This window comes from Chlorocebus sabaeus, chromosome 23 (genome assembly GCF_047675955.1).
Source record: "Chlorocebus sabaeus isolate Y175 chromosome 23, mChlSab1.0.hap1, whole genome shotgun sequence".
Classification (NCBI taxonomy): domain Eukaryota; kingdom Metazoa; phylum Chordata; class Mammalia; order Primates; family Cercopithecidae; genus Chlorocebus; species Chlorocebus sabaeus.
Genome location: NC_132926.1, coordinates 13,567,697 through 13,590,294, shown reverse-complemented (window position 1 = coordinate 13,590,294; position 22,598 = coordinate 13,567,697). Strand labels below are relative to the sequence as shown.

At 44.6% G+C, this 22,598-nt stretch overlaps 1 protein-coding gene across 1 annotated transcript in view; it reads right to left on the bottom strand.

Moving 5' to 3' along the window:
• SLIT3 (slit guidance ligand 3) overlaps window positions 1-22,598 on the bottom strand; it is a 637,958-nt gene that overhangs the window by 165,713 nt on the left and 449,647 nt on the right. Inside the window, exon 6 of the mRNA XM_008015258.3 lies at window positions 16,384-16,455. Coding sequence (XP_008013449.3) covers window positions 16,384-16,455 — 72 coding nt within the window. The remainder of the gene's footprint in view (window positions 1-16,383; window positions 16,456-22,598) is intronic.

Sequence of the window (22,598 nt, the reverse complement as noted above, 5' to 3'; positions counted from 1 at the left end):
TTGAGACCAGCCTGGGCAACATAGGGAGATGCTGTCTCTACCAAAAAAATAAAAAATAAAATAAATACATAAAAAAATAAAAACTAGCTGGGTATGGTGGTGAGCACCGGCAGTCCTAGCTACTTGAGGCGCTGAGGTGGGAGGATCACTTGAGCCTGGTAGGTCAAGGTTGCTGTGAGCCAGGATCATGCCATTGCACTCAGCCTGGGTGACAGAGTGAGATCCTATCTCAAAAACAAAACAAAACAAAAAAAAGAGAAGAAAAAGAGAAAAGAAAAAAAAATGTGGTCTCTAGACCAGGCCCATTACCTGGTAATGTGTTAGGGCACAAGCCGCTACTGAATCAGGAACCCTGGGGTGAGTCCCAGCCTTGTGTGTTTAATGAGCCTTCCAGAGGAGTCTCATGCAAGCTCATGTTGGCAAACCATTGAACTAGGGGAAGAGCTAAGAATAGAGCCTTTACTTAAGCGTAGAGGGTAGTATACAGGATGCTGTTTTGCAGCAACTGGGACTGAAGGCCTCTTCTGGGGCAGGCACGGTGTTTCCCCACTTAGGAAGAAGCCCAAGCTCTGAAATGATAGACAGTCCTCAATGGAGGTGGCTGTAACCACCCTTGGAGAGCTCCAACTTGGCTTCTGCCCCTGGCTTCCACTGTTCCCTTCTGAGTGTCAACGTGGGGCTCTCCATTGCATCCCTCAAGATAGCCATCTTTGATCTGGAGGAGACACGTCCAGCTGCAGCCACCCCACCCTGGCAACCTTAATAAGGCTGACATTTCCCTCTGTCTCCTCCGATTAGGCCATCGCTTTATCACTCTGTGCTTTCCTGGCTCTGGGTGTAATCTGCGTGTTGTGTGTCCATAACACCATGTAATTGGCTCTAATGCAACAATATTATCTGCGAGCATGTATCACATAATTGCAAAACCAGGCATCTGCAGTAAGTGTCACTGTAGCCTCTCTGTGTGCCAACCTTCCTGGGGGTATTCTTGGAATCCCTCCTCTTCCCGTCCACATAGGTGGGGATCCAGACTTCCTGGGTCCAGACTCCCTAGACCCTCTTGGCGGGCTGGCCCACTCACGTCCTGTGTCAAGGCAGGTAGACTTCTGTGTAAGTCTACACAAGCAAGGTGGTTCCCTCCTTAATGGCCCCCAAGAAGGAGACTCTTGGTGAGTCATCAGCCACCATGACGACAGGATGTCTATTTAATAAAGTGGGCTGAGAGATGCCCTGAGTTGTACTTACAAATGTGGGCATCCAATGGCCAGCATGGCAAGCCTGGAAGAAAGCACGATCTCTACCAGTGCCTACAGTGAATTAACAGAGGTGGATGCAGCCAAAGTACCAGACTCCTTTCCTGAAGAGCAGCTGAGTGTGTAAGTGCTGTGGCCGGACCCTGTGAGAAACACCTAAACCACAGGCAGGGGACGATGTGCACGGAGGGGCTCTGGCATGTGCGGACCTCAAGGGGGACTCACTGCTGGCCCTCCCTCTTGCTTGGCTCAGGCAGGGCACGAGAAATGAAACTGCGGACGTTGCAGGTTCTTGGGGCTGTCCTTTACATGCCAGATCTCCTCTCTGGCTCACAGGTCAAAGCAAGCCACTCTTCTCAGTCTTGCTGGGCAGCTGCTGATGGGCAGCCACCATGGGACCAGGAATCAGGGCCTACTGCTGATGACCAGGCCCTACGACACTCTACCAGGTCCTATGAGTGTGATTGTTATCGGCTGACTCAGCTCTATTTGAATCTATATGGATGACTTCTCTTTGTGGACTTGGCCCCAGGAGAGCATACACTGAATCTCATCCCCACTCTCTTAACCTCACTGAGGTTGAGAGGGGCATCCCCAAGCCTCCTGCTCAGCCCAGGGCCTCCATCCTTGGCACCTCCTCCTAAGTACCCTATCATTTTTAAGTGAAACTCCCTTTACTGTTTCCCTCCTCTCCAGGTTGAACTTGCCTTTCTCATCCAGCTGTACAGTGCTCTGATGTGCCTGGGGGCTCTAGCAAGCTCCAGAAACCAGGAATAAGAACGATGCAATAAAGCATCTTTAGAGAAAACCTAAGCAGAATGGTATAGGTTCTCCTGTGAATACACTACTTTCCTCTAATGAGCCAGAGTAGTCAAGGATATTGCTTTGAAGTAAGCTTGCCAAAATCTTCCAATAAAGGTATCTATGATGTTCACAATAGCAGAAATAATGCTGATACTATTTATGATGTGTTTACTAAGTCCCAGCACTAGCCTGAGCACTTTTCATACATTATCTCATTTAATTCTCTCAACACTCCTGAGATATTATTACTTCCATTTGGAAGCCCAGGAAATGACAGAAACTCTGCTCAGATCTCACAGCTAGAGTTGTGGAGCCAAGATTCAAAGCCCAGAGGTGTGATACCAGGACCTATATTTTTCATCACTACACAAAACTGCCTCTCACAGGATTGTCTTCAGACAGACAGATGTCACCTTTCCAGCTTCCACATTTTTCCAAGGTGGAGGCGAATCACATGAGTTTGTGACGGACCCATCCTTTACTGGTCCCTGAAGTGGCAGGGACCGTGGTGTTGGCCTCACTGCTGAGGCTGCTACAAGACAACAGCATCACACAGCCCTCCTCCTGTCCGAGGAGCAGGGAGAGCTCAGCTCAGAGAGCGAGGCAGGTAGGAGAGGCAACGCGAGGAGCAGGGAGAGCTCAGCTCAGAGAGCGAGGCAGGTAGGAGAGGCAACGCGAGGAGCAGGGAGAACTCAGCTCAGAGAGAGAGGCAGGTAGGAGAGGCAACGCGAGGAGCAGGGAGAGCTCAGCTCAAAGAGCGAGGCAGGTAGGAGAGGCAACGTAGGAGAGAGGACAACCAGGTCCTCAAAGGCGTCTAAGGTCAAGGTTTGGCTAACACGTATCAGTGTTGCCAAAAGCCTAGTGGCCCTTACTGTTGGATGGGTTGACTGGAATTTTTAAGAAAACCCTGTAGAATAGAAAGTACAGATCTGCCTGCTCCTTAAGCAAAGCTTCTCCTTTGCTTGTTTGGAGTGGGCGATGGGTCTCCAAGGGCATATGAGGCGGGAGGAATACGAGAGATTGGTGGGGGTGGGGGACAGTGGAGGGAGAGGTGAGACAAGGGTGGGAAGCCATCTCTTTCGCATTACCTGCTTTCCTGGACTATCCTGGGTGCTGCATATTACTGAGTTCCTTGATCTCCCTGTGGACCGTTTAAATTAAAGCTCATAACCATTGTGTGGGCATATAATGAAAACAACTGATGCTGCACTGATTAGTCCATTACTCTCAACTGTTAGAAAACATAATGATCTCACAAGGGGCCTTATTCACTGACGTATAGCAGTCGAGCTCTCATTTGACACCTCAAATTAGCAGCCAAAGCAATAACAGCTGGGGTTTTTGTCTCAATATTTGTACCCGACTCTAAAGTGATTTGGCACCGGGTGAGCGTTATTTTTAAACACACAGCTCTCACCGCCAAGTAACATTTTAAATGGTCTCCAGGTGTCATGTAAAACCTACAGAAATAAATAAAAACAATCAGCTGCCAATTTGGGCCTTTGATAATACAGATTCCTTAACAAAAGGGCTTGTCTTTGGTTCTTCTTTTATTATATATTCATATTATGACGGGCAGAAATTCACCTCCAACCATTCGGCAGAGCCTCAGTGTTCAAAGAAAAATAATGCCTCCGAAAATGTTAAAAGTGGAAGATCAAAAGAGAAAGATAAATCCTCAAATCCCATCACTACTCAATCAGATCCTGTGTTTGGGGTCTCTGAAGAACTCCTTACTCATTTATTGAGGTGATCACAGATACTGCCTAGCAGTGACTCAGAATGGCTCAACTGCCTTCCAATGATGGAGTTTATTTTAAAATGTACTTTAAATGACATGTGAATGAGATGGCCTTGGTCTCCCAATTCTGTTTTTTCATCTAGAGCCTGGGACCATGGACAGTCTTGACTTAGAAATCAGGCAATTGCCAACGTGTCCACGGATGCAAGAGTGACCTCCAACTTACATTACTGGACCGGTGAGTTTGCAGTTGAAAAGGGAAGAAACAGGCAATTTCCACCTCAGCTGCATTTGGTGCCTAGCCCAGTAAGAGAGGAAGAAGAGGGACATTTTGAAAATATCCATGAACGTGTACACTAGGCGAGGACAGACAGCAAGTCTGTTTCACGTAGTTACATAGCCAGGCCCAGTGTTTGGTATGTAGGAAGGCTCACTGTTTACTGAAGGGGTTGGCGAATATCAAAGCATGAACGGTCATGTTTTTGGCATCTTTTGATACAAATAAATTTCCACTCTGAACGGCCTTCTGGGCTAACCCAGGAGTACAAACACAATTGCTATGGGAGTGCGGTTTGTCATATAAGTGAGAGAGCTGCGCTGGGACTGTTGTAAACCCAGCCTTACTAAATGGGATCCTCACTTCTTGTTTCAAGAGACTGTGCTATGCTGGAATGGGGGTGCAGCATTGCCAGTTCTTCCCTTTTGTTGTTTTTAAAGAGAAAGCCAGACGTCTTGAATTTTCCTATGAGGTCTCCTGGTTTTTTTTAATATTGGCAACTAAATCACCTTGAGTATTAAAACCCACAAATGAAACACCTGGGGGCTGGATCTGGCTTGCAGGTGCCAGTTTTTGGCCTCTGAACCAAACAAATTAATTCGATAATTTAAATCAGAAAAAAATATTGTAAGAAAATCAAAGTGCTGGGACCATGGACAGTCTTGACTTAGAAATCAGGCAATTGCCAACGTGTCCACGGATGCAAGAGTGGCATTATGGCATTATGGTGAAATGTGGTTGAAACCTTCCCTCTATACTGCAACTCCCAAAGGGCAGCCACCAGTGATGAATTACCTTTAAATGATTGTAAATTATTCAATGTTTCTCCCGCCGCAACCATTATTACTTGGGGACAAAGAACCCTGAATAAGTTTCTGTTTCTAAACGTAAGACTGTTTTCCACCAGGCAGGTGAGCTCTTGTCTGGTTTTTGCATGCTACTCATTAGTTCTGTGACCAAACATATAGGTCACTTTTTGTGGACAGTTGGAACTAAGCCACTTCAGAGCTGTTAGGAAAAGCTGCACAGGGTGCATGAAGCTCTGTTCCTGGGCTGAGATGCCAGAGAGGTCCTGCTTTTTATCCTCTGATATTTGCAAGCGAGGGAGTCTCCCAGGGAACTGAGTGCAATTTACAGCTTGGGCTATTTGGGCTCAGCGATGGGCAGAGAACTCTAGTGCTTACTCAATGGGTTTCTGGTCAACCCCAGTAGCCAGGGATCAGTGATGTGGAATCTGGTCTCTTCCAGACTGCCATCTGACTGGATAATCTACTGGGGCACTAGAGTGGCCATTTCCTAAGCAATGGCCAAAGGCCCGGAAGGCCCTGGAAAGGGAGGGTGTTGTCCCCATGCTGAATGCAAAACGTTCCCTCTAGCAAAATGCTGGAGATGTAGAGCTGATGGCATGAACAGGACATGAAAGCTGGTTTCACTTACTTTTGTTACCTGTCTGCTAATACAGGGGCAAGCAGACAGCAATAAAGAGAACCGGATAAAGAGCCAAAAGACCTGCTTTCTGGCCTGGTTTTTCCATGAATTTTTCCTATGGCTGTGGGCAAGTCATTTAACCTTTGTGGGGGAGTTTCTTTCTTTTAAATGAAGTGGTGGAACCAGCTGACCTCCAGGGTCTTTCTAGCCTAAAATTTCACTCTCTAATTCCAATTGGGTTGGTGCTGGCTCTAAAATAGCATTTCCGGACTGGGAATCGTTTTCCAGATGTTAGAAGAAGTGGTCATGGATGTCCAGATCTGCCCAGCTCTGCACAAAGACAAGACATCTGGCCAAAGTCTGAAAGTCACAAGTAGCCCCCAGTGTGTAGCATGTGAAAACAGTTAGGCAGGGTCAGCTCTTTTTCCTTCTCTCTTTATGCAAGTACCTGGCTCAGCTTCTGTGGGGTTAACGGGCTTGGTTCCCTAACCGGCTGCTGCATCTCTAGTGTACCTATGGAGACAGGAGGGGCTCAGACAAGGGGGTAATTTTCCTACCCAGTTGACTTTGTGGAAGTCATTTGCAAGGCTGTGAGAAGCAAATAATGGGGATCAGGAAACGAATTTACACCTAGACGGTTTCATTTTGGTGGGCCATGGTTGCAAGGATCACACTCCTGGGTTTTGATAAAAATGGGTCTTTTGTGGGTATAAGACCCAGGTGTTTAAATTTACATGGAGAAAGGGCTGGGCACGGTGGCTCATGCCTGTAATCCCAGCACTTTGCGAGGCCGAGGAGGGCAGATCACTTGAGGTCAGGAGTTTGAGACCAGGGGGATCCAACATGGTGCAACCCCGTGTCTACTAAAAATACAAAAATCAGCCAGGTGTGGTGGTGCACACCTGTAATTCCAGCTACTCGGGAGGCTGAGGCAGGAGAATCACTTGAACCTGGGAGGTGGAGGCTGCAGTGAGCTGAGAGCGTGCCACTGCACTCTAGCCTGGGCGACACAGCGATACTCAGTCTCAGAGAAAAAAAAAAAAGATGGAGGTGGAGGGTGAGGGGAGTGGCAGATATTTCAGATTTACTTTTAGAAAAGACACTATTTAAACATTCTTAATGGATGTGAAATGGCTGGAGAGATTTGGAGCAGGACCGGGAAGCAGGCCTGGTGGGAGCTATGGTGATTTGCAGAGCATGCCCTGTCCAGACAGGGTACCCACCCATAGTTCCCAACTTGCACTGTCCAATAAGGTAGCCATGAGCTACATGTGGCAATTCACATTGGAATCAATTAAATTTAAATGCAAATTTAAAAATTCAGTTTCTCAGTTGTGGAAGATGTACTTCAAGTGCTTAAGAGTCATGTGTGACCAGGGGCTTCCATCCTGGATAACACAGAGATGTAATGTTTCCCTCATCACAGAAAGTTCTATCGGACGGCACTGCTGGAGAGATCCTAGCCACAGGCGGGCCCAGGGTTGGCAAAGCTGCTAGATATTCACTGGAAGTTGAATTATAAACTTTTACACAAAATTACTTGAGTTTTAAATGTTGGCAACAAATTCTAATTATTTGTAAACATTCTAATTATTTGTAAACAAAAAAAAAATTAAAGGAAAACATGAAATCCCACATCTGTTGGTTTTATTCAACCCATGGGCCAGCAGTTGGAGTCCTCTGATTTAGTTATAAGTCAAAAGAAAATGGACTCTCTACAGCTTTTTCACAATGAGTTTGAAGAATCCAAATATGACCTTGGAGAAATGGAATCATTATTTCCTTCATCCCTCCTTCATCCACCATCCCTTACTTCAAAAAACAAAAAACACTGTTTTTTTTTTTTTTTTTTTTTTTTTTTTTTTTGCTGGGTGCGGTGACTCATGCCTGTAATCCCAGCACTTTGGGAGGCCAAGGCGGGCAGATCACTTGAGGTCAGGAGTTCAAGACCAGACTGGCCAACATGGTGAAACCCCGTCTCTACTAAAAATACAACAAAATTAGCCAGATGTGGTTGGCGGGCACCTGTAATCCTAGCCACTCGGGAGGCTGAGACAGGAGAATCGCTTGAACCAGGGAGGTGGAGCTTGCAGTGAGCCGAGATCGCGCCACTGCACTCCAGCCTGGGTGACAGAGCAAGACTCTGTCTCGAAAAAAAAAAAAATGTTTTTGTTTTTGTTTTTGTTTGTGTAGAAGTCTTGCTATGTTGTCTAGACTGGTCTCAAACTCCTGGGCTCAAGCAATCCCCCAGCCTTGGCACTGGGATTACAGGCGTGAGCTACCTCGCCTGGCCCATCCCTTACTTTTTAATACCTTCAAAGATAGGAAATGAAAGCTCAGGGAACAGTAGGAATGTTGCTCCAATTCTTCCCAGCCTTGTGTCTCCATCGCCTTCTCCACATCATCCTTCCTTCCATTAAGCCAATGAGTAGGAGAGGGTCAAACTCCTGTGAGAGCTCCTAGGATCTTGACTTTCAAGACTCAGGTCTACAGAAAAGCAGACTCTCGGCCACAGGTAAGCTGAGCTGTCCAGTCTTGGGCATCCCTGGTGGGAATGGCAGCAGCCGTGGCAGGCAGGTTTGGCTGCTCAAGAAGGACAAGGCTCCCTGGCTTGGAGGTCCATGAGTATCATGGGATGAGCGCTGATCTAGAGGCAAGATATTCACTAAACATGCTCAAATACTGGTCACCAAAGCCCCTGCTGGGAGCTGAGGGGATGGTGAAAGGGCAGAGGCTGACCATCAGGCAGGGGCACCTTTGCAAATTAGCACAGAAGCCTGGTCTTGGGAGTGAACTGACTGCCGTAGGCATGTGGCTGCATTTCCCCTGCCCTCCTGAAAGAATACTCTGGAATCTTTCTTCAAACATGCAGAACTATTTTTCCAGTTTGTTCTAGGTGGGACAAAGCATTTCAAAGGATTGCTCCCAAACCAAGTTTGTCAAGTCTGAATTCCAGTGCAGAGACCCGGCAGCTGGAATCTGTGGCCCCTGGGAACAGCAAGACCACCAAACTTGCCGACTCCACCTAAGTGCTACTCACGGGAGAAGCTAACAGGTGGTTTGTTGATTCAAGACCCTTTGCTGATCAAAAACAATTCAATTATCTTCTCCAAATCCTCTTAACCCAGGAACATACACCAATACACTTTCAACTTCAGAGATGAAACTAGCTTTTGGTTAACAGGAAAGTGAAATCAACTAGAAATCACAAGTTTCCCCCAGATTCTAGGTATTTTAAAGGTGGAAGTGCTACTTATTTAAATGGAAAAAAAAATTTAGATTTCAAAGTAATGCTTACTTTTTCCTTAAGCTGGGGTTCTCATAACCAAGCTAGTCACTTGAAGAGCATGACTGTCATGGAACTTGGAGTCTGGATAACTAAGAAGGAGGTGTGTGTTGAGTGGCACAAGAACATTTATAGAAAACCCAGTTCCTTTCCTAGTATTCTGGGGACTGAATGGAAGTTACAGATGCTTTCTACAAAGTGTAATTTCAATCCTGATTGCATGAACATATCACAATTTACAGTACAGTACCAAAAGAAAAATATCTGGAGATATTTTAAGACTTTCATTAAGCAATGACAGTTCTATATTCAAAACTATGTCATGACTAAACACCCTGATAAAATGTTTGTAGCTCCCAGAGAAACCCAGGTGAAACATTTTATAAATAAAAAAAATGAGTCTGGTCTCTGTTTGTAACACACCAATTTTCACTGTAGCTCTGATTTTGTTCCTTATTAAAATGAGAAAGAAAGATCACCATTTAGCCAGAGAAATGCAAAATCAAAGGTAATGTGAAAAGTGGACTGGTTCAGTAAAATACTACGCTGTTCAACATTTAAAATGATTCTAGGACAACCACATCTTGTTCTGTTCAGTGACAAGTCATAACAGGGACTCTAGAGACTGGTGGTGTGGGCTTCAATTCAGTTAATTAATTTCAACTCGATTTGGTTCCACATACTTTAACTGGCCACCGAGTACATGCCAGGCATGAGTGAGGTGTAGATATAAAGCAGAGAAACAGTACAGAAGTATTTACCAACTTTACTTATTATGAGCGTCTTGATTGGGAGCCTGCTATTTGCTAGGCACACACCAGCGACATCTCTTTTAACCCACACAGCTATTCTCAGGAGTGGGTATTACAGTTTCCATTTTTCAATAAGGAAAGGAACCCCAAACCACCTAGTCTGGTAAAGATGAGCTGGAAGCTGGTTCTATGAGAGGACTCCAACCCCTCCAAAGCTCAACTATGGCTCCATACCTTCATGTCTGGGGCAGTTTTGTGGACCTGGATCTGATACTGATAAAGCTGAGGTCATAAATTTAGACCTAAGCACCCCGTGGGTCAGTGTTTCAATAACTATGGTTTCTGAATTATTCTGGGCATTCACTATAGACAATAATCTCAGTAGTGCATATAATTGTTTCTATGTATGTGTGTTCTGGTAGATGCTTTTAATTTTAATTTTTGTTAAGAGCAGGGGCTCAGATATCAGGCAGAACTGGATCTGAGTTTGGAATGAGTAGTCCCCTTGTACTTGCCACTGTGACTCTGGGCAAGTCAGTCAACTTTTCTAAGGATCAGTTTCCTGACTGGTGAAATGAGGCAATTCCTAGGATGTGCCTCATAAAGTTGTGGTGAAGATTTAATTGAGATGCCTCATTCTACTGACTCGTCACGGTGCCTGAAGATGCTCAAAAATAGAAGTAGACTCTCAAAAATAGATGCTCAAACTTGGAGGCTCTAACAAGAATAATATAATCATAGTAGTAATTGTTGTACCATGGTACTATATATTATTGCTACATCATTATTATTATTCATTAATCCTCCGGCTCTGCATCCAGAGGAAGCTCAGCTGAAGTGGCCAACACACTGCGACTTGCATTAAACTCTGGGTTCTCTGAAGTGGGCAACATTGAACACCCTAATACCCTGTACCAGGACACCAACCCCGCTCTAGGAGACTGAGCACACCCTGACCTAGGTCTCAGGACTGCTGTCAATTTGTTTCCACTGCCTTCCTCTTGTACTAGAAAAGGACCTTTTCCCCATTCACTCTTCTGCGTCTACCTGTGTGGTTCTGCGTTAGGCCACATTGAACCCACCAGGATATGACTGAATTAGAACTACCCTAAAAGTCTGGTTAGTTCTGCTATTGCTTTAATTCTCGAATCTCTCCTCTCTAAACATGGGCTCGGCGGCCTCAGTACACCAGTTGATCCAGGGGCCTGGGGAACAAGAACCAGGGCAGGTGGGGTGGCTCTTGTGATGAACAGCTAGAGTCACCTCTTATTTTTCACCCTCATAGGCATAAAACCAATGACAACTGCCATAACCTCAAACGCAATTTGGAGACTAGTTTAACCCTTGAGAAGAGCTTCTCAGAAGGTAAGATGCGACGGATTCGTGACTGCCTCTGGGGTGTCCTTGCTTAGGTTCGGGTGTCCTGGACTCCACGTCACTAAGCTCTCTCTGTGTGCCCAACTCCACCACGCTGGTGAGCTCTGGCCTATGGAGCTCAGACCACCAAGCACCTGCTCACTTCAAGCTTTACTGTACCCAGCGCCCAGCACTGTGCTGGCCACACAGCGTGTCTTTGCTTCTTGGATGGGTCAGCACAGGGGTCATGTGGGCTGGCAGTTAATGTAAATGGGTAGGGGTCAGTGGCAGAATGGGGTCTACATGCCCCATCCAAGAAGGACAGGTGCTCCCCAGCCACAGCTGACTGCAGTGCGGAAATGCCACCCCACAGTTGCCAGTGCTTCTGGTTTTTCCAGAGAAGCTGGAAATCTGGACTTTTATGTAAGATATCTCAATGTTTAAATGTGAAATGCTCATCTCAATTTTTAAAAAACATTACGCAGGACAAAAGAAAAATCTCATCTATGGGAGCAATATGGTCTGTGGCCTACTTTGTAGCCTCTGGTTTAAAGAGAGCTAAAAGCTGGATCATTCCTTGATTCTGTCATGGACAAATGTGTGCCCTACCCCAATTTCCTAAATAACACCCAAAACTAAACGGTGGGTTTTGAAAGGATGAACTGTGCTTGGGATCCCCAATCTTACCAGGGGATCCCTTCTGAATAATCTAACTGCATGGAGGTGCCCAGTGTGGACAGAAACACGGGTCAGGAGTCCCAGATTCTAAGTTCCCCTGTTACCGCGGACTCGCTGCTGACCTCAGGCAAGTCTCCCAGCCCAGGGCCAGGCCTAGGGTGAGCCAAGACAGGTGCTCAGGGTGCAGACTGCTAGGCTGCTTGGGCCTCTCTCCAGTGCCTACTCTCTATGTCTTAATCTGGACAATGAGCGGTCATCCTGGAGACACCGAAGATCCCACCAGTGCCAGCCTATAATAATGTCAATGAATTTCTAAAATTGGCAAGTGACATAAGTGGGAGTGAGGGCTTCCAAACAGCACACGCTGGTTATCTATGGACCTGTTGGGATCTCCATGACATTTAGCTGGCACCAGTGATTTCTCAAGGACAGACCAATCACTGGGAGATGAGAGCATTTTCAGGATGTGTTTCTGTTGTCTGTGGTCCGGCATTTTTGACAACGTATTTATTGAACTTCTGACTTGCTACCTTTCATCAGGACACAATGTCCAAAAGGACTTTTTATTCTCCTATAATACTATTGAAAAACAATTCATGACATATGTTATTAATGAGGTTTTCTCATTTTTGTTTAATTTGTTCTTACTTTTTAAAATTTTCATTAGAGTTAAGCATTTTTTTTTTTCTGACCCACGATGGCACGTTGGGCAGGGAGGTGCCACTATAACTGGTGAAATGCCTGGCCATCCTCAGCCTGGCTGGTATGGGCTAGAAACCCAGGGCTCAGAGCACCAGCACAGCGCGTCCTGACCCCACAGAGCCAGGAATGCAGTCCTGGCATATTCAACTGCAGTATAAGCATAACTTACCTGGAGAAAACCTAGTGTGTGCAAACTGCTAAAAGCACAGAACAGGTGGAGATTAAAGGGCAATGATTTTAGTAACAGCAGAGGGTCTGACTCACAGAGGCTCAGTCCCTCAGTTAAGAACCTTAAATGCCACAAAGCTGAGGCTGTATTTTTTTAGTGGGGGAGACAGGTCTGGAAAGCAGAGCCCCCAAACTGTGGAGTGCCGAAGTCTATGGCAATGACCACAAGAGGGAATAAATCATCTCTGGGACGACAAGTATATCAGTGAAAAAGCAGGATGAGTTCCTTACTCCTGCAGGTTTGATTTACCTTCAACTTTGTGGGCACCCGTTAACTGGGTGAAGGGAATGACAGGGCCAATTTCACAAACCTGTGAAAGGCTCCAACGTTCTCCCCAGCGGGATTGTGAGTCATTGCTAGCTTGCCTCCATCAGTTCTTGGAGGCCAGTTCACACCATCCTGTAGCCCACACCCACCGTACTTCAGGGCAGCCAATCACCATGACAGCCTTGGCAACATGCATCCAAAAGGCAGCTTTGTAAAATGGTTAGCACACAGGCTCTGCTGCTAATTAGGTAAGCAGTTACTTGGCTTCTCTGAGATGGGCTACTTTTTTGGTAAAAGCAGGGTGATGGTAACAGTAGCTCTATTGAGAGATTGTGAGGATGGCAAGAGCTAGCGCATGTAAAAGCACTGGTGGTATCACTGGGCTTGAGTAACTGCTAGCTATTTTCATTTTCCTCATTATCCCTCCCCCGTAGTGGCACGGAAGGCCATGAGAAGTTTCACCGCCCATGCTATGCTTTTCTTCTTACTTCCTGGAAAGAGGAGGGGATGGCTCCTTTCCCTGTCCACCATACTCTGTGCTGGGCATCCGCCATTGGGAATGAGTCAAAAATGAGATTGAAGTGCGCAGATTTCAGTCTTTCCCAACCTTGTACCAGTTCATTTCTCCTCATAGTCGGTGGCTACCTCTCAGGCTCACCTCCGATGTTCTCATTCAATGTAACTGGTAAAACCATCGTCGGCCTCGATGGAAAGACGTTTTATGGTGTTTCCATCCACAGGAGGGATGGAATAACAGGGTTATGGCATGTGAAATACTTCTATTTGCAGTTGACATCCATAAACTTTCCTTAAGTTAATTTGAGAGCTTTCTGGGACAACTAATGTGTCTTTCCTTGATTTCTACTTCACGCTGCCTAATGTCAGAGAAAACACACCCGAAACATTATAATTTATCTTCTTAATTTGCAGACATTTAAGGTTTAGATACGTTAAAATGCTCTTTCTGGGGATAGGATGTTTTGAACTCTCCTCTTTCACTCAGAAACGTATCAAGCTAATGTGTGATACTGTCACTGAGTTCCTATTTATTATTTCATTGCCAGGATTCTTTATGGTGCCTAAATTGTGATTACAGAGAAGCATTATAAAATGTCAATGTGTGGATGAGATTTGGAAGGTCCTAGGGGTGGGGAGGGGAGGTTCTTTAAATGGAGATGTCAGCTCCAGCCAATTTCAGAATGGCTCACCATTAAGATGGATGGTTTAAAAGCCGTGTGCCTCTGCTGGAAATTAAAAACCCACGGAATAACTGATTATGATTAATTTTAAGTACTTAGCCATGTGAAGCCAAATGAGAGTGTCTTTAAAACAAAGCTATTGATCTGGCTTTGTTTGGAATTGAGAAGATAAGCTAATCAGATCCTATGGGCTCTTTGCAATGATAGGGAATGAGAACTTTGTTTTTTTTCTTTTAGTCACAGGTTTTTAAAGCTTCAACTTGGAGACACCTGGTGCATCTGGATATCTTTTTTTTTTTTTTTTTTTTTTTGTATCTGAGTAGAGGAGAGCTGTCCAAATCTGTCCTGGGCAAGGGCTTGATGGGGGTGAGGGTGTATAGGGGCAAAAGTTAGGAAAGTAGAAGGGATGGCACTTATGAGAGCCCTTCCTATGTAGTACCCACACTGGCTGTTTTTAAAAGTTGAGGAGATAGACTCAGAGAGATTAAGACACTTGACCCAAGCCCCACCTAGGTGTGTCTGACTGTAAAACCCTCTCTTCTCCCTCAGACTGCCTTCCTGGTGAGGAGAGACAACACCATTCCTAGCACAGAAAATGAACATGAGGGCTGTCAGGTTGTCACAGCTGTTTCGTGGCAGCTGGTGACTTCCATTTCCTGGTCTCTTCCCAAGGAATTTTCTCATCTTTCTCATCCTCTCTGTCAAGGGAAGAAAAAGGTGATGTGCTCTGAGCAGCCCTTCCTACAAATGCTATTTTGCAGGCAGGGAAAATCCTGCCTACCCTTCTCAGCCCCAGCCTCCTGATAAGAGGAGTCCTAGGTTACTAAATTTGGGCTGGCATCCTCTCCCTCGCAGACAGGCATTTGTTGCTGGTTCCAGGGTCAGAGTTTGGGTGAGGAGAGACAATCTATTTCAGAAATGACAATCTGACCTCCCTGACTGTGGGTCCTGTCTTTTCTGGACCGGGAATTCTCAGCTTTCATCTGATTTCAAGCAGCTTGCAGCATCAGCATCCCCTTTTATTTCCCGTGATTCCTCTTGGAATCACCTTCCTCTCAAACAACGTGGCGAGGCTCTCTCCAACCCGTTGCTAGTGTCTGCGGGGCCAGGTGAAGAGGAAGGCGGAGGGAAGACCTTTCACTCATTCTTTCACATACAAAGGAACGTTTTAAAATACTCATTCACTTATTTATCTGGCATTCATTGATTCTTCTGGAATCAGAGATAGGTAACCTGCGACTGTGTAATTTCTTATTTTTAGGAGGATGCTCGAGAAACCCCACTCTGCTATCAGTCACTGGCTAGAATCGTACCATGGGAATTATTTTTAGAACCAAGCAGCTACAGAATTTGGAAAGGGGCAGTCACTCCCAAGACAGAGCAACCAACCCTTTCATTTTACAAATGAGGAAACTGAGGCTCCCAGAGCCGAAGAGACTTGCCCAAGGTCACACGACTAATCAGTGGCAGAATCCGGACTCGACCACACGTCTCCTGACAGAAGGGACACAAGTTCTTCTGTGCTGTACTGCCTTCCTCTCTGGGCTTCTCTGAATCAGGGACAGCTAGAAGTGTAGCTTTGGTGAGAATAACCAAAATGTTTTCTTACACAATTCAACTTTAGTTTGAATGACCCCAAGATGACTCCTAGCTGACTTTCCTACTGGGAGTTGGGTTTTCTTAGTTCGACTCATTTGAAAATTCAGAACTCAGAAAGGCAACTACACATTCTTTCTAGACAAGGTGCGTAGGGTGGGATTATGGGGAAGGGGCTGCTTCCTCTCATCTCCCCCCATTGCCCACCCCCACCCCCACCACCCCTGGCCCCTTTAAGGTCACGGTCACTGTTTAAAGTTTCAACTGAAGCCTGAGATGAGATTCCAGGAGCAATAGCAATGACTGGGCTTTCCCAGGCTGTGTGGCGTTCCCCTGCCCTGTACCAAGGTCCCTTTCTGATTCAGGTAATTCCAGCTGTCCTCCTGGCACTAACCTCTCTCTCTCTGGCCCCAACCCCGGACCCTGTTTCCCAGTGTGCCCGCACTCAAACACACTGTCCCTGATGCTGTGGCAGGCTCTGGGGGGGTCTGCTCCAGCCCATCTGTTTCTCCCAGCAACAAATACTGCGGGAGCACTGGGGGAGAAGGAGAAAGACTCGATTGAGACTTAATTAGCAGGAACCCCAGTTTGTGGGAGGTAAGAAATCACACTTGGCTGCCTGCAAACACTTTGACCAAGGTGAGCCGGAGGGATCTCCTGGTTCCCAATTTTAATAGCACTGCAGCAAAAGACCAGAAATGCATCCACACAGACCCTCCTGTACATACTCTCCCCCTCTCTCCTCCCCACAGGGACACACACACATACACACATATGCACGCACACACAAGGCAGCGATCGCAAAATCAACTCACAGGATCTCCAAATCGCGCAGCGCTCGGAAGGCTCCATCTTCAATGCAGCTGATGTGGTTGTTGTCCAATTGCCTGTGGAAAAGCAGGGGAGAGCATGAAGGCTGAGCGGGGGGCAGCGTGAGGGGCCGGCGGCCCGGGCCACCCGAGTGCCTGTCCCTCCACCCCCTTGCAGGCGCTGCTGGTCCCTGCCAGGAGCTCGTGCAGAGCCAGCCTGTCTGCCACGCTGCTCCGTCTCTCCTCTCTGACTGTCTGAGAGAACTACACAGACGAGCGCACCAAAAGGCTGTCAGGTCTCAGTAAATATTAATTGCGCATTTTTTTTTTTTTTTTTTTTTTTAAGGCAGAAGGGAGTAATTTCATTACATTAGGGCATCCAATCCATTACGAGCTCTTACCGTCATGTCACTGAAACAATTTCATTAAGCTAAAGGCCTGTAAATCATTGGAGGTCACTGCTCTGCCCTCCGCGACCTCCCAGAATGCTTTTTTCCTCTCTCCCGTTCCCTCGTCTCCCTTTTACTGGAAGTTGCAGTCTTCTGCTCTGACACAGTGCTAAATCTCAAGGCTTTATCTGCCCAAGAGCGGCAAGGGTGCATGGGGAATATACCAATTCCAAATTAGACTCAACTAATCTAATTTTATAGTCTTTTTATTATTCTAAGCACCACATGTCTGTGGTGGTTTGATGCCTCTGTGCATTGTTACGGGTCCCATCTGGTAGGTCATTCTATTGAAGCATTTTCTGACTAAATACAGATTCCCTCAAACTGCACTAACCATCATCAACATTAAAGAAATTCATTGAGGGAAGCGTTCATGAAGAGGGGAAGAAGGAATATCGTTATTGCCTTAAAGATGTACCACTTTGATTTAAATTGGGGAGAATTAAATGCACCTATTTCCAGACTCCTTTTTTATTTCCCTTTCCATCCTGTGAGCATGAAAATAATGTCTCTTAAAAAGATGCCTTGACTAATATACATTCTAGTTGGAGACTGAGCTATTTTAGTTGAGGGATAATACATAGATACCGTTTTTCTAAAAAATTAAAATATATATAATGTGTAAGTCAGGATATCAACTATGATCACACCCCAACTTAAATATCATGTATTATATATATAACCCATTTTATTCCTTAAAAAACCATAAAAAACAATAAGATGTTATACAGGAATTGGTTATTGACACCAGATTGTCGTACTCTGTCCACAGCGCACACCATAGTCTTTGGGGCTGCGGGTCAGGTGAAAAGAACTATGGCTGTACTAAAAAACTCCAAGACTCTTAATTTTCTCCACCTCTTAGGTGGAAGGTTTTCCTGGTGTTGGAATTTTCATGTGTTACTTGAGCTAAACGATCGCAGAACAACTCTCCACAAAAGATGTGCCAAAGCTACCTTTGGGAACCCTCTCTCAGGGCTTTATTTTCTACTGAAGGAAGGCAGGATTAAAATGAAAATACTATTATCTTTGGAAAAGTATCCAGATGTAGAATTGTATAAATGCACACAAAACACAATAGAGTGATGCCGTGCATTACAACAGACAGGCTCTGTCACAATATTATGGGGAATTATTAATATATCATCTCAATAGATGCTCATGATACAAGATTCAGATATTTAGAATAAAAGAAAAAAACAATCCACAGGCATCTCGAGAAGCAGAAGCACATTTTTGGTTGGCGAGTTCTGTATCTAGCGTTCAAAGTTCTCAATGATGCCCACTCACAGAGTCTCACCGCGTCCTCTCGACCCCTAATTCTTCTGGAGCCTTTCTTCACATGAGTTTGCTGAGCCTCTTTTTCATAGATTTCTCGCAGTGTTGGGGCTGCCGATTCCCTGCAGAGGTTCTATGAAGGCAGTCTAGTCCTGCTGCCCAGTTTCTAGATTTATCATCAGCTCAGAGGCCGGTGAATCAACAACCCCTACCCCACGCCAAGGCCACCAAACCTTACCAAGCATAAATGCAGTGGAGCTGGCTTTTGGCTCCAAGAAACTGTTCAATGAACATGCTGAATTCGGCAAAAATGGCACCATCCGCCTAAGTAGAAAAGGATCTAAATCATCACACTGGGAAGTCTGGGGTGTGTAGAGATGGCAGTTTGTGGTGCATCGGTTTTCATGCAGACATTTCATAAAGGTCCTTGCTATTAGTATATTATTTATTTACTGGATCTGTGAAGCATTTTCTATTGCTTTTCTTTTTGAGAACACCAGAAATCAAACAGGGGACTCTAAATGTACAGAATTTTATGTGGAAAGAATGGAATCTGCAGGGAAGAAGAAAATGCCGTAGAACGAAGAGAATAAACCACAGTGGTAGAAAAAGAATTAAAAAGTATGTGGTGAAGGGAGATAGCCAAAAGATTTTTTAAAAAGACTAAACACACGCTACTCAATATCCCATCGCAGTCCTGCTACTCAGCAAACTGAAGTGGTGGGACAAGAGTCTTTGAGAGGGCTCTGATCATTTTCAGGCTAAAAGCAGAGACATCTAATACGTTACTAATTACGTGACGTTTAAATATTTTCAGTGGGTGGCACAAGTTGACATCTAGTTTATTTGCAACAGGGAAAACTGAGCTTTACTATAAGCATCTCTGTGGGTGTATTTTATAGACTATTTTAAAACATGAAACATCAAAATTTAAAATATTTATGCAGAAGTGTGCTTTTCTAGAAGACATTTATTATAACTGAGATTGCCTCCTTTTGTTCTAACCACAGATAAATGAAACAGACAGGGTATTCCAGTCGTGATGGTCAAGCAGCCATTCTCAAGACAAGATGCCCCATTTGTTACCGGGGTCTTTAAGGGTTTAACACCTATGGGGGCCCCATAAGGTAAACAAAAACCACAGCAGTTACTCCACTTCCCAGCTCTTATATCTCCATGGCGCCGAGCATCAGCGTATTTGTAAAAAGCCCAATTGATCGTCCATCAGCTTTCCTGATATTTCATGCAAATACCCTAGGTCTCTAAAACAAAGTAAATACACACTTGGTTCAGACAGGTTTCTTTTTCTTTGCAAAATGACACCTCAGCAACATAAAAGTGAGTCCTGACACACAGGAGAAGGGAGGCAAAATAAACACAAGCCCAGCAATTCTTTGAGGATGGTGGAGTGGAGCGTTACTAAACACACAGAGAACCTTCCGAAGCTGAGGCCAAAACATCTGACTTAGCAGTTTGCTTCTGGGGGCTGATGTGACCACAGGCCGCTGATGTGTATTCTAAGCTCTCAGGTCAAAGGTCCATATCGTGCCTTTGAAAGACCTCCTTCAAAGACCCTCTCAAAAACAAATCAACAAAGCCCATTGCCTACCTTGCAACATGCACGCCATCACTTGGGAGGCATCTGCAAAAAGGGCTTTGGAAATGTGCGCAGAGAGAACTCAGCAGTTGGAGGATGCCTGAGGGCTCTCTCGATTTTTCCTGGGCCATAAGAAGTGTATTTCCCACAGCTGCTGAATCTTTGCTTCTTATCATGCAACATAACTTACCCCCGTGCCTAGCGCAGTGCCAGCCACCTCACAGATGGTCACCAATGGCTGCAGAATGAGTCCTTCCAGGAAGAGGTGTCAGGGCTGAACCCAAGCTGTATGGAATAAAGTTCTAAGCCATATCGTCACGACTGTGGCCCTGTGGCCCTTCTAGTGACAATAAAGACTGAGCACTCCTACTGTGCCTGGACAGGGCTAAGCACTTTCCCTGCTTCCTTGTCTTTCTGAGACACAGACCTCTACCAGGGAGCCCTTGGGAAGGAGACTTGGAATAGAACAAGATTTCTATGGGTCCAGGATGAAGACGGGGAACAGGAAGGCAGGAGATTTTGGGAAGCCTGGCTATTGTTTTAGAGGCCACTATTATTGTCCTCTACTTTATACGGGATACTCAATTTGATTTACACTCCCCTGTCTCTGAATAACCCAAGAAGCTCCAAAACATTTCATGATATTAAATTAACTGCTCTAATTCCCCCAGGAAGCTCGAATTTCGGCAAACAATATGAGTGCTAAAATGATACCAGAGTCCATTTAGAGAGGAATCCTCCGACAAGCACTAAATGCAGACTTCCCGAGAGCAGCTTTCTGACTACTGTATTTTTATACTCTGAGAATATAAACAAGGCGGAAAGGAAAGCCAGCGTGAGTGAGGACTTAAAATAATCTCCACAAACGGCAGACTGGGAGATAGCACTTTTGTAAGAATTCCCATTAGTAAGCATAATATACTCCTATTATCACAGTTCATCTCTTTCAATTACAATGTGAAATTTCATAATTGAAGCAGGATTAGAAATATTTTTGTGCTTCAAAAATTAAAGCAGCCTATCTAAATCCTTTACAAAGGGTTAAAAAACTGGCTACAATTTAAAAAGCTTCTAACTATCTCCCAACAATAACAAAAAAAAAAAAAAAAGAAGAGATAAAGAAATGTATAATGTATAAAAAGAAAAAGAATTTTTTTTTTTTAAATTTAGGATTTCAGTGATGCATTTAAGTTCCCATGAAGAATGCCTTGAAAATAGACATCTCCAGAAATAGGCTTTGGGTATCTGGAAGAAAAGCCGAATTCCAAACTAGGTATCTACATGCAAGGTCTGTATCAGGGGATACCCATCCAGTTGTTCACTCCTCATCCAGATGTTCTGGGGACCCAGCATCTCATCAGGTGGATGGTTAAACTTCGCCTGAGGGCACTGTCCCTCCAGGGGCCCCCAATCCGGCAGCAGCGTTCCGCTCTGAGCGTTCTGTTCATGTTCCTCCACATGCTACATGGGAGAAGTAGCTGAGGCTCAGCACCCGTTAGAGTTTAACGATTTGCTAATTTCTGAATAAAGCTATCCCTACCAAATGTGCCAAATAAGCGTGGGGACTTCTGTATGAAATTCACAAGGGAAGCCTTACTAGAAACCCAAAGCAAGTCAACAGTCATGAAATCCAACAAGGAATTAACCCGTAAGAGTAAGACAGTACTATGAGATGTTCACACTATCTTAGGTACTCAGGATGAAGAATAAAGTATGAGACATTCTTTGAAAATATTTGGAAGAAGGTTGCCACCTTTGGCTTTTACAGCTCAATTATACTGAAAGGTTTAAGGGAATTTAAAAACCTAAACTATAATAATTTGAATTCATTTTTGACGAAATACACATATATTCATCAATGTACATATTCAAGGTATTCTTTTTCTAGACTGAGGAGAAACAGAATGTTTTAACTATAAAAAGAAAACCAGGGGAATCCCTACTTTCATGAAACAAGGCAGAAGACAAAATGTGAAACAGCCTTGACGTGCTATTTCTTTCCTCCCTATTATCCAATTGTCCTTTAAGCAGAGAATAGGAAATCTAGAAGCGCTTTTGAAGGTTGTTTTTTTATGACAGTTTAACATTCTAAAAAATCATTATTGAAGAACAAATTATAGAAGCATTTGTCTGCTGCTAGCTGGGGTCTTTGAAAAAAATAAAGCTCAAGGTTATTTTAACTGACAAAAGGAAAAAAAATTATCTTCAAAAGAAATGCATATACTTCATATAACTGAGTATTGGTTACACCTCCTCAGACAAATCAAACACTTGATCTAAGCCGCAGTCTGCTAATGAATTGTCACTGCTTCTCATCATTAGAGGGTTACTGTAATTCTACATTAAAACAACATCTCAAATGAGCAAAAAGAGGGGAATCTATCATTTTGCTCATTTTGCACACTTGCCCACCAGACCCTACAATACATATAGATATTTACTGATCCATGAATTATTTAAGTATCCACAGAGACCCCTGTCTCTAAAACTGACAACTCTATGCCTATTTTTCCTACATATGTAGTTACATGTAATATTGTATCCATGTAGATACAAATATATATAACTGGTAAAGCAATTGTTGACCTCTGACATTTAATGTGGTACGGCCAGTTATATTTACAGAGATATTTAGCTAATTGATTGTTAGCATTCCAAAGACTTCAACCAACCAAATCTACTTTGTAAAGGACAAAGTCCTAGCTTAATTAAGCTCTCTGATCAGAACAGCCTGCTTAGAACTTAGCTGAAAATTGAACAAGTCTATTTCAACAAATGTCGTTATGCATGCTTTGCCACATAGCTAGCACGACACCTTCTATTTCGTATAGATCATAATGCCGTTCAACATATGCAACTTCTCAGCAGGAAAATAACTGCATCCACTCCAGTAGATG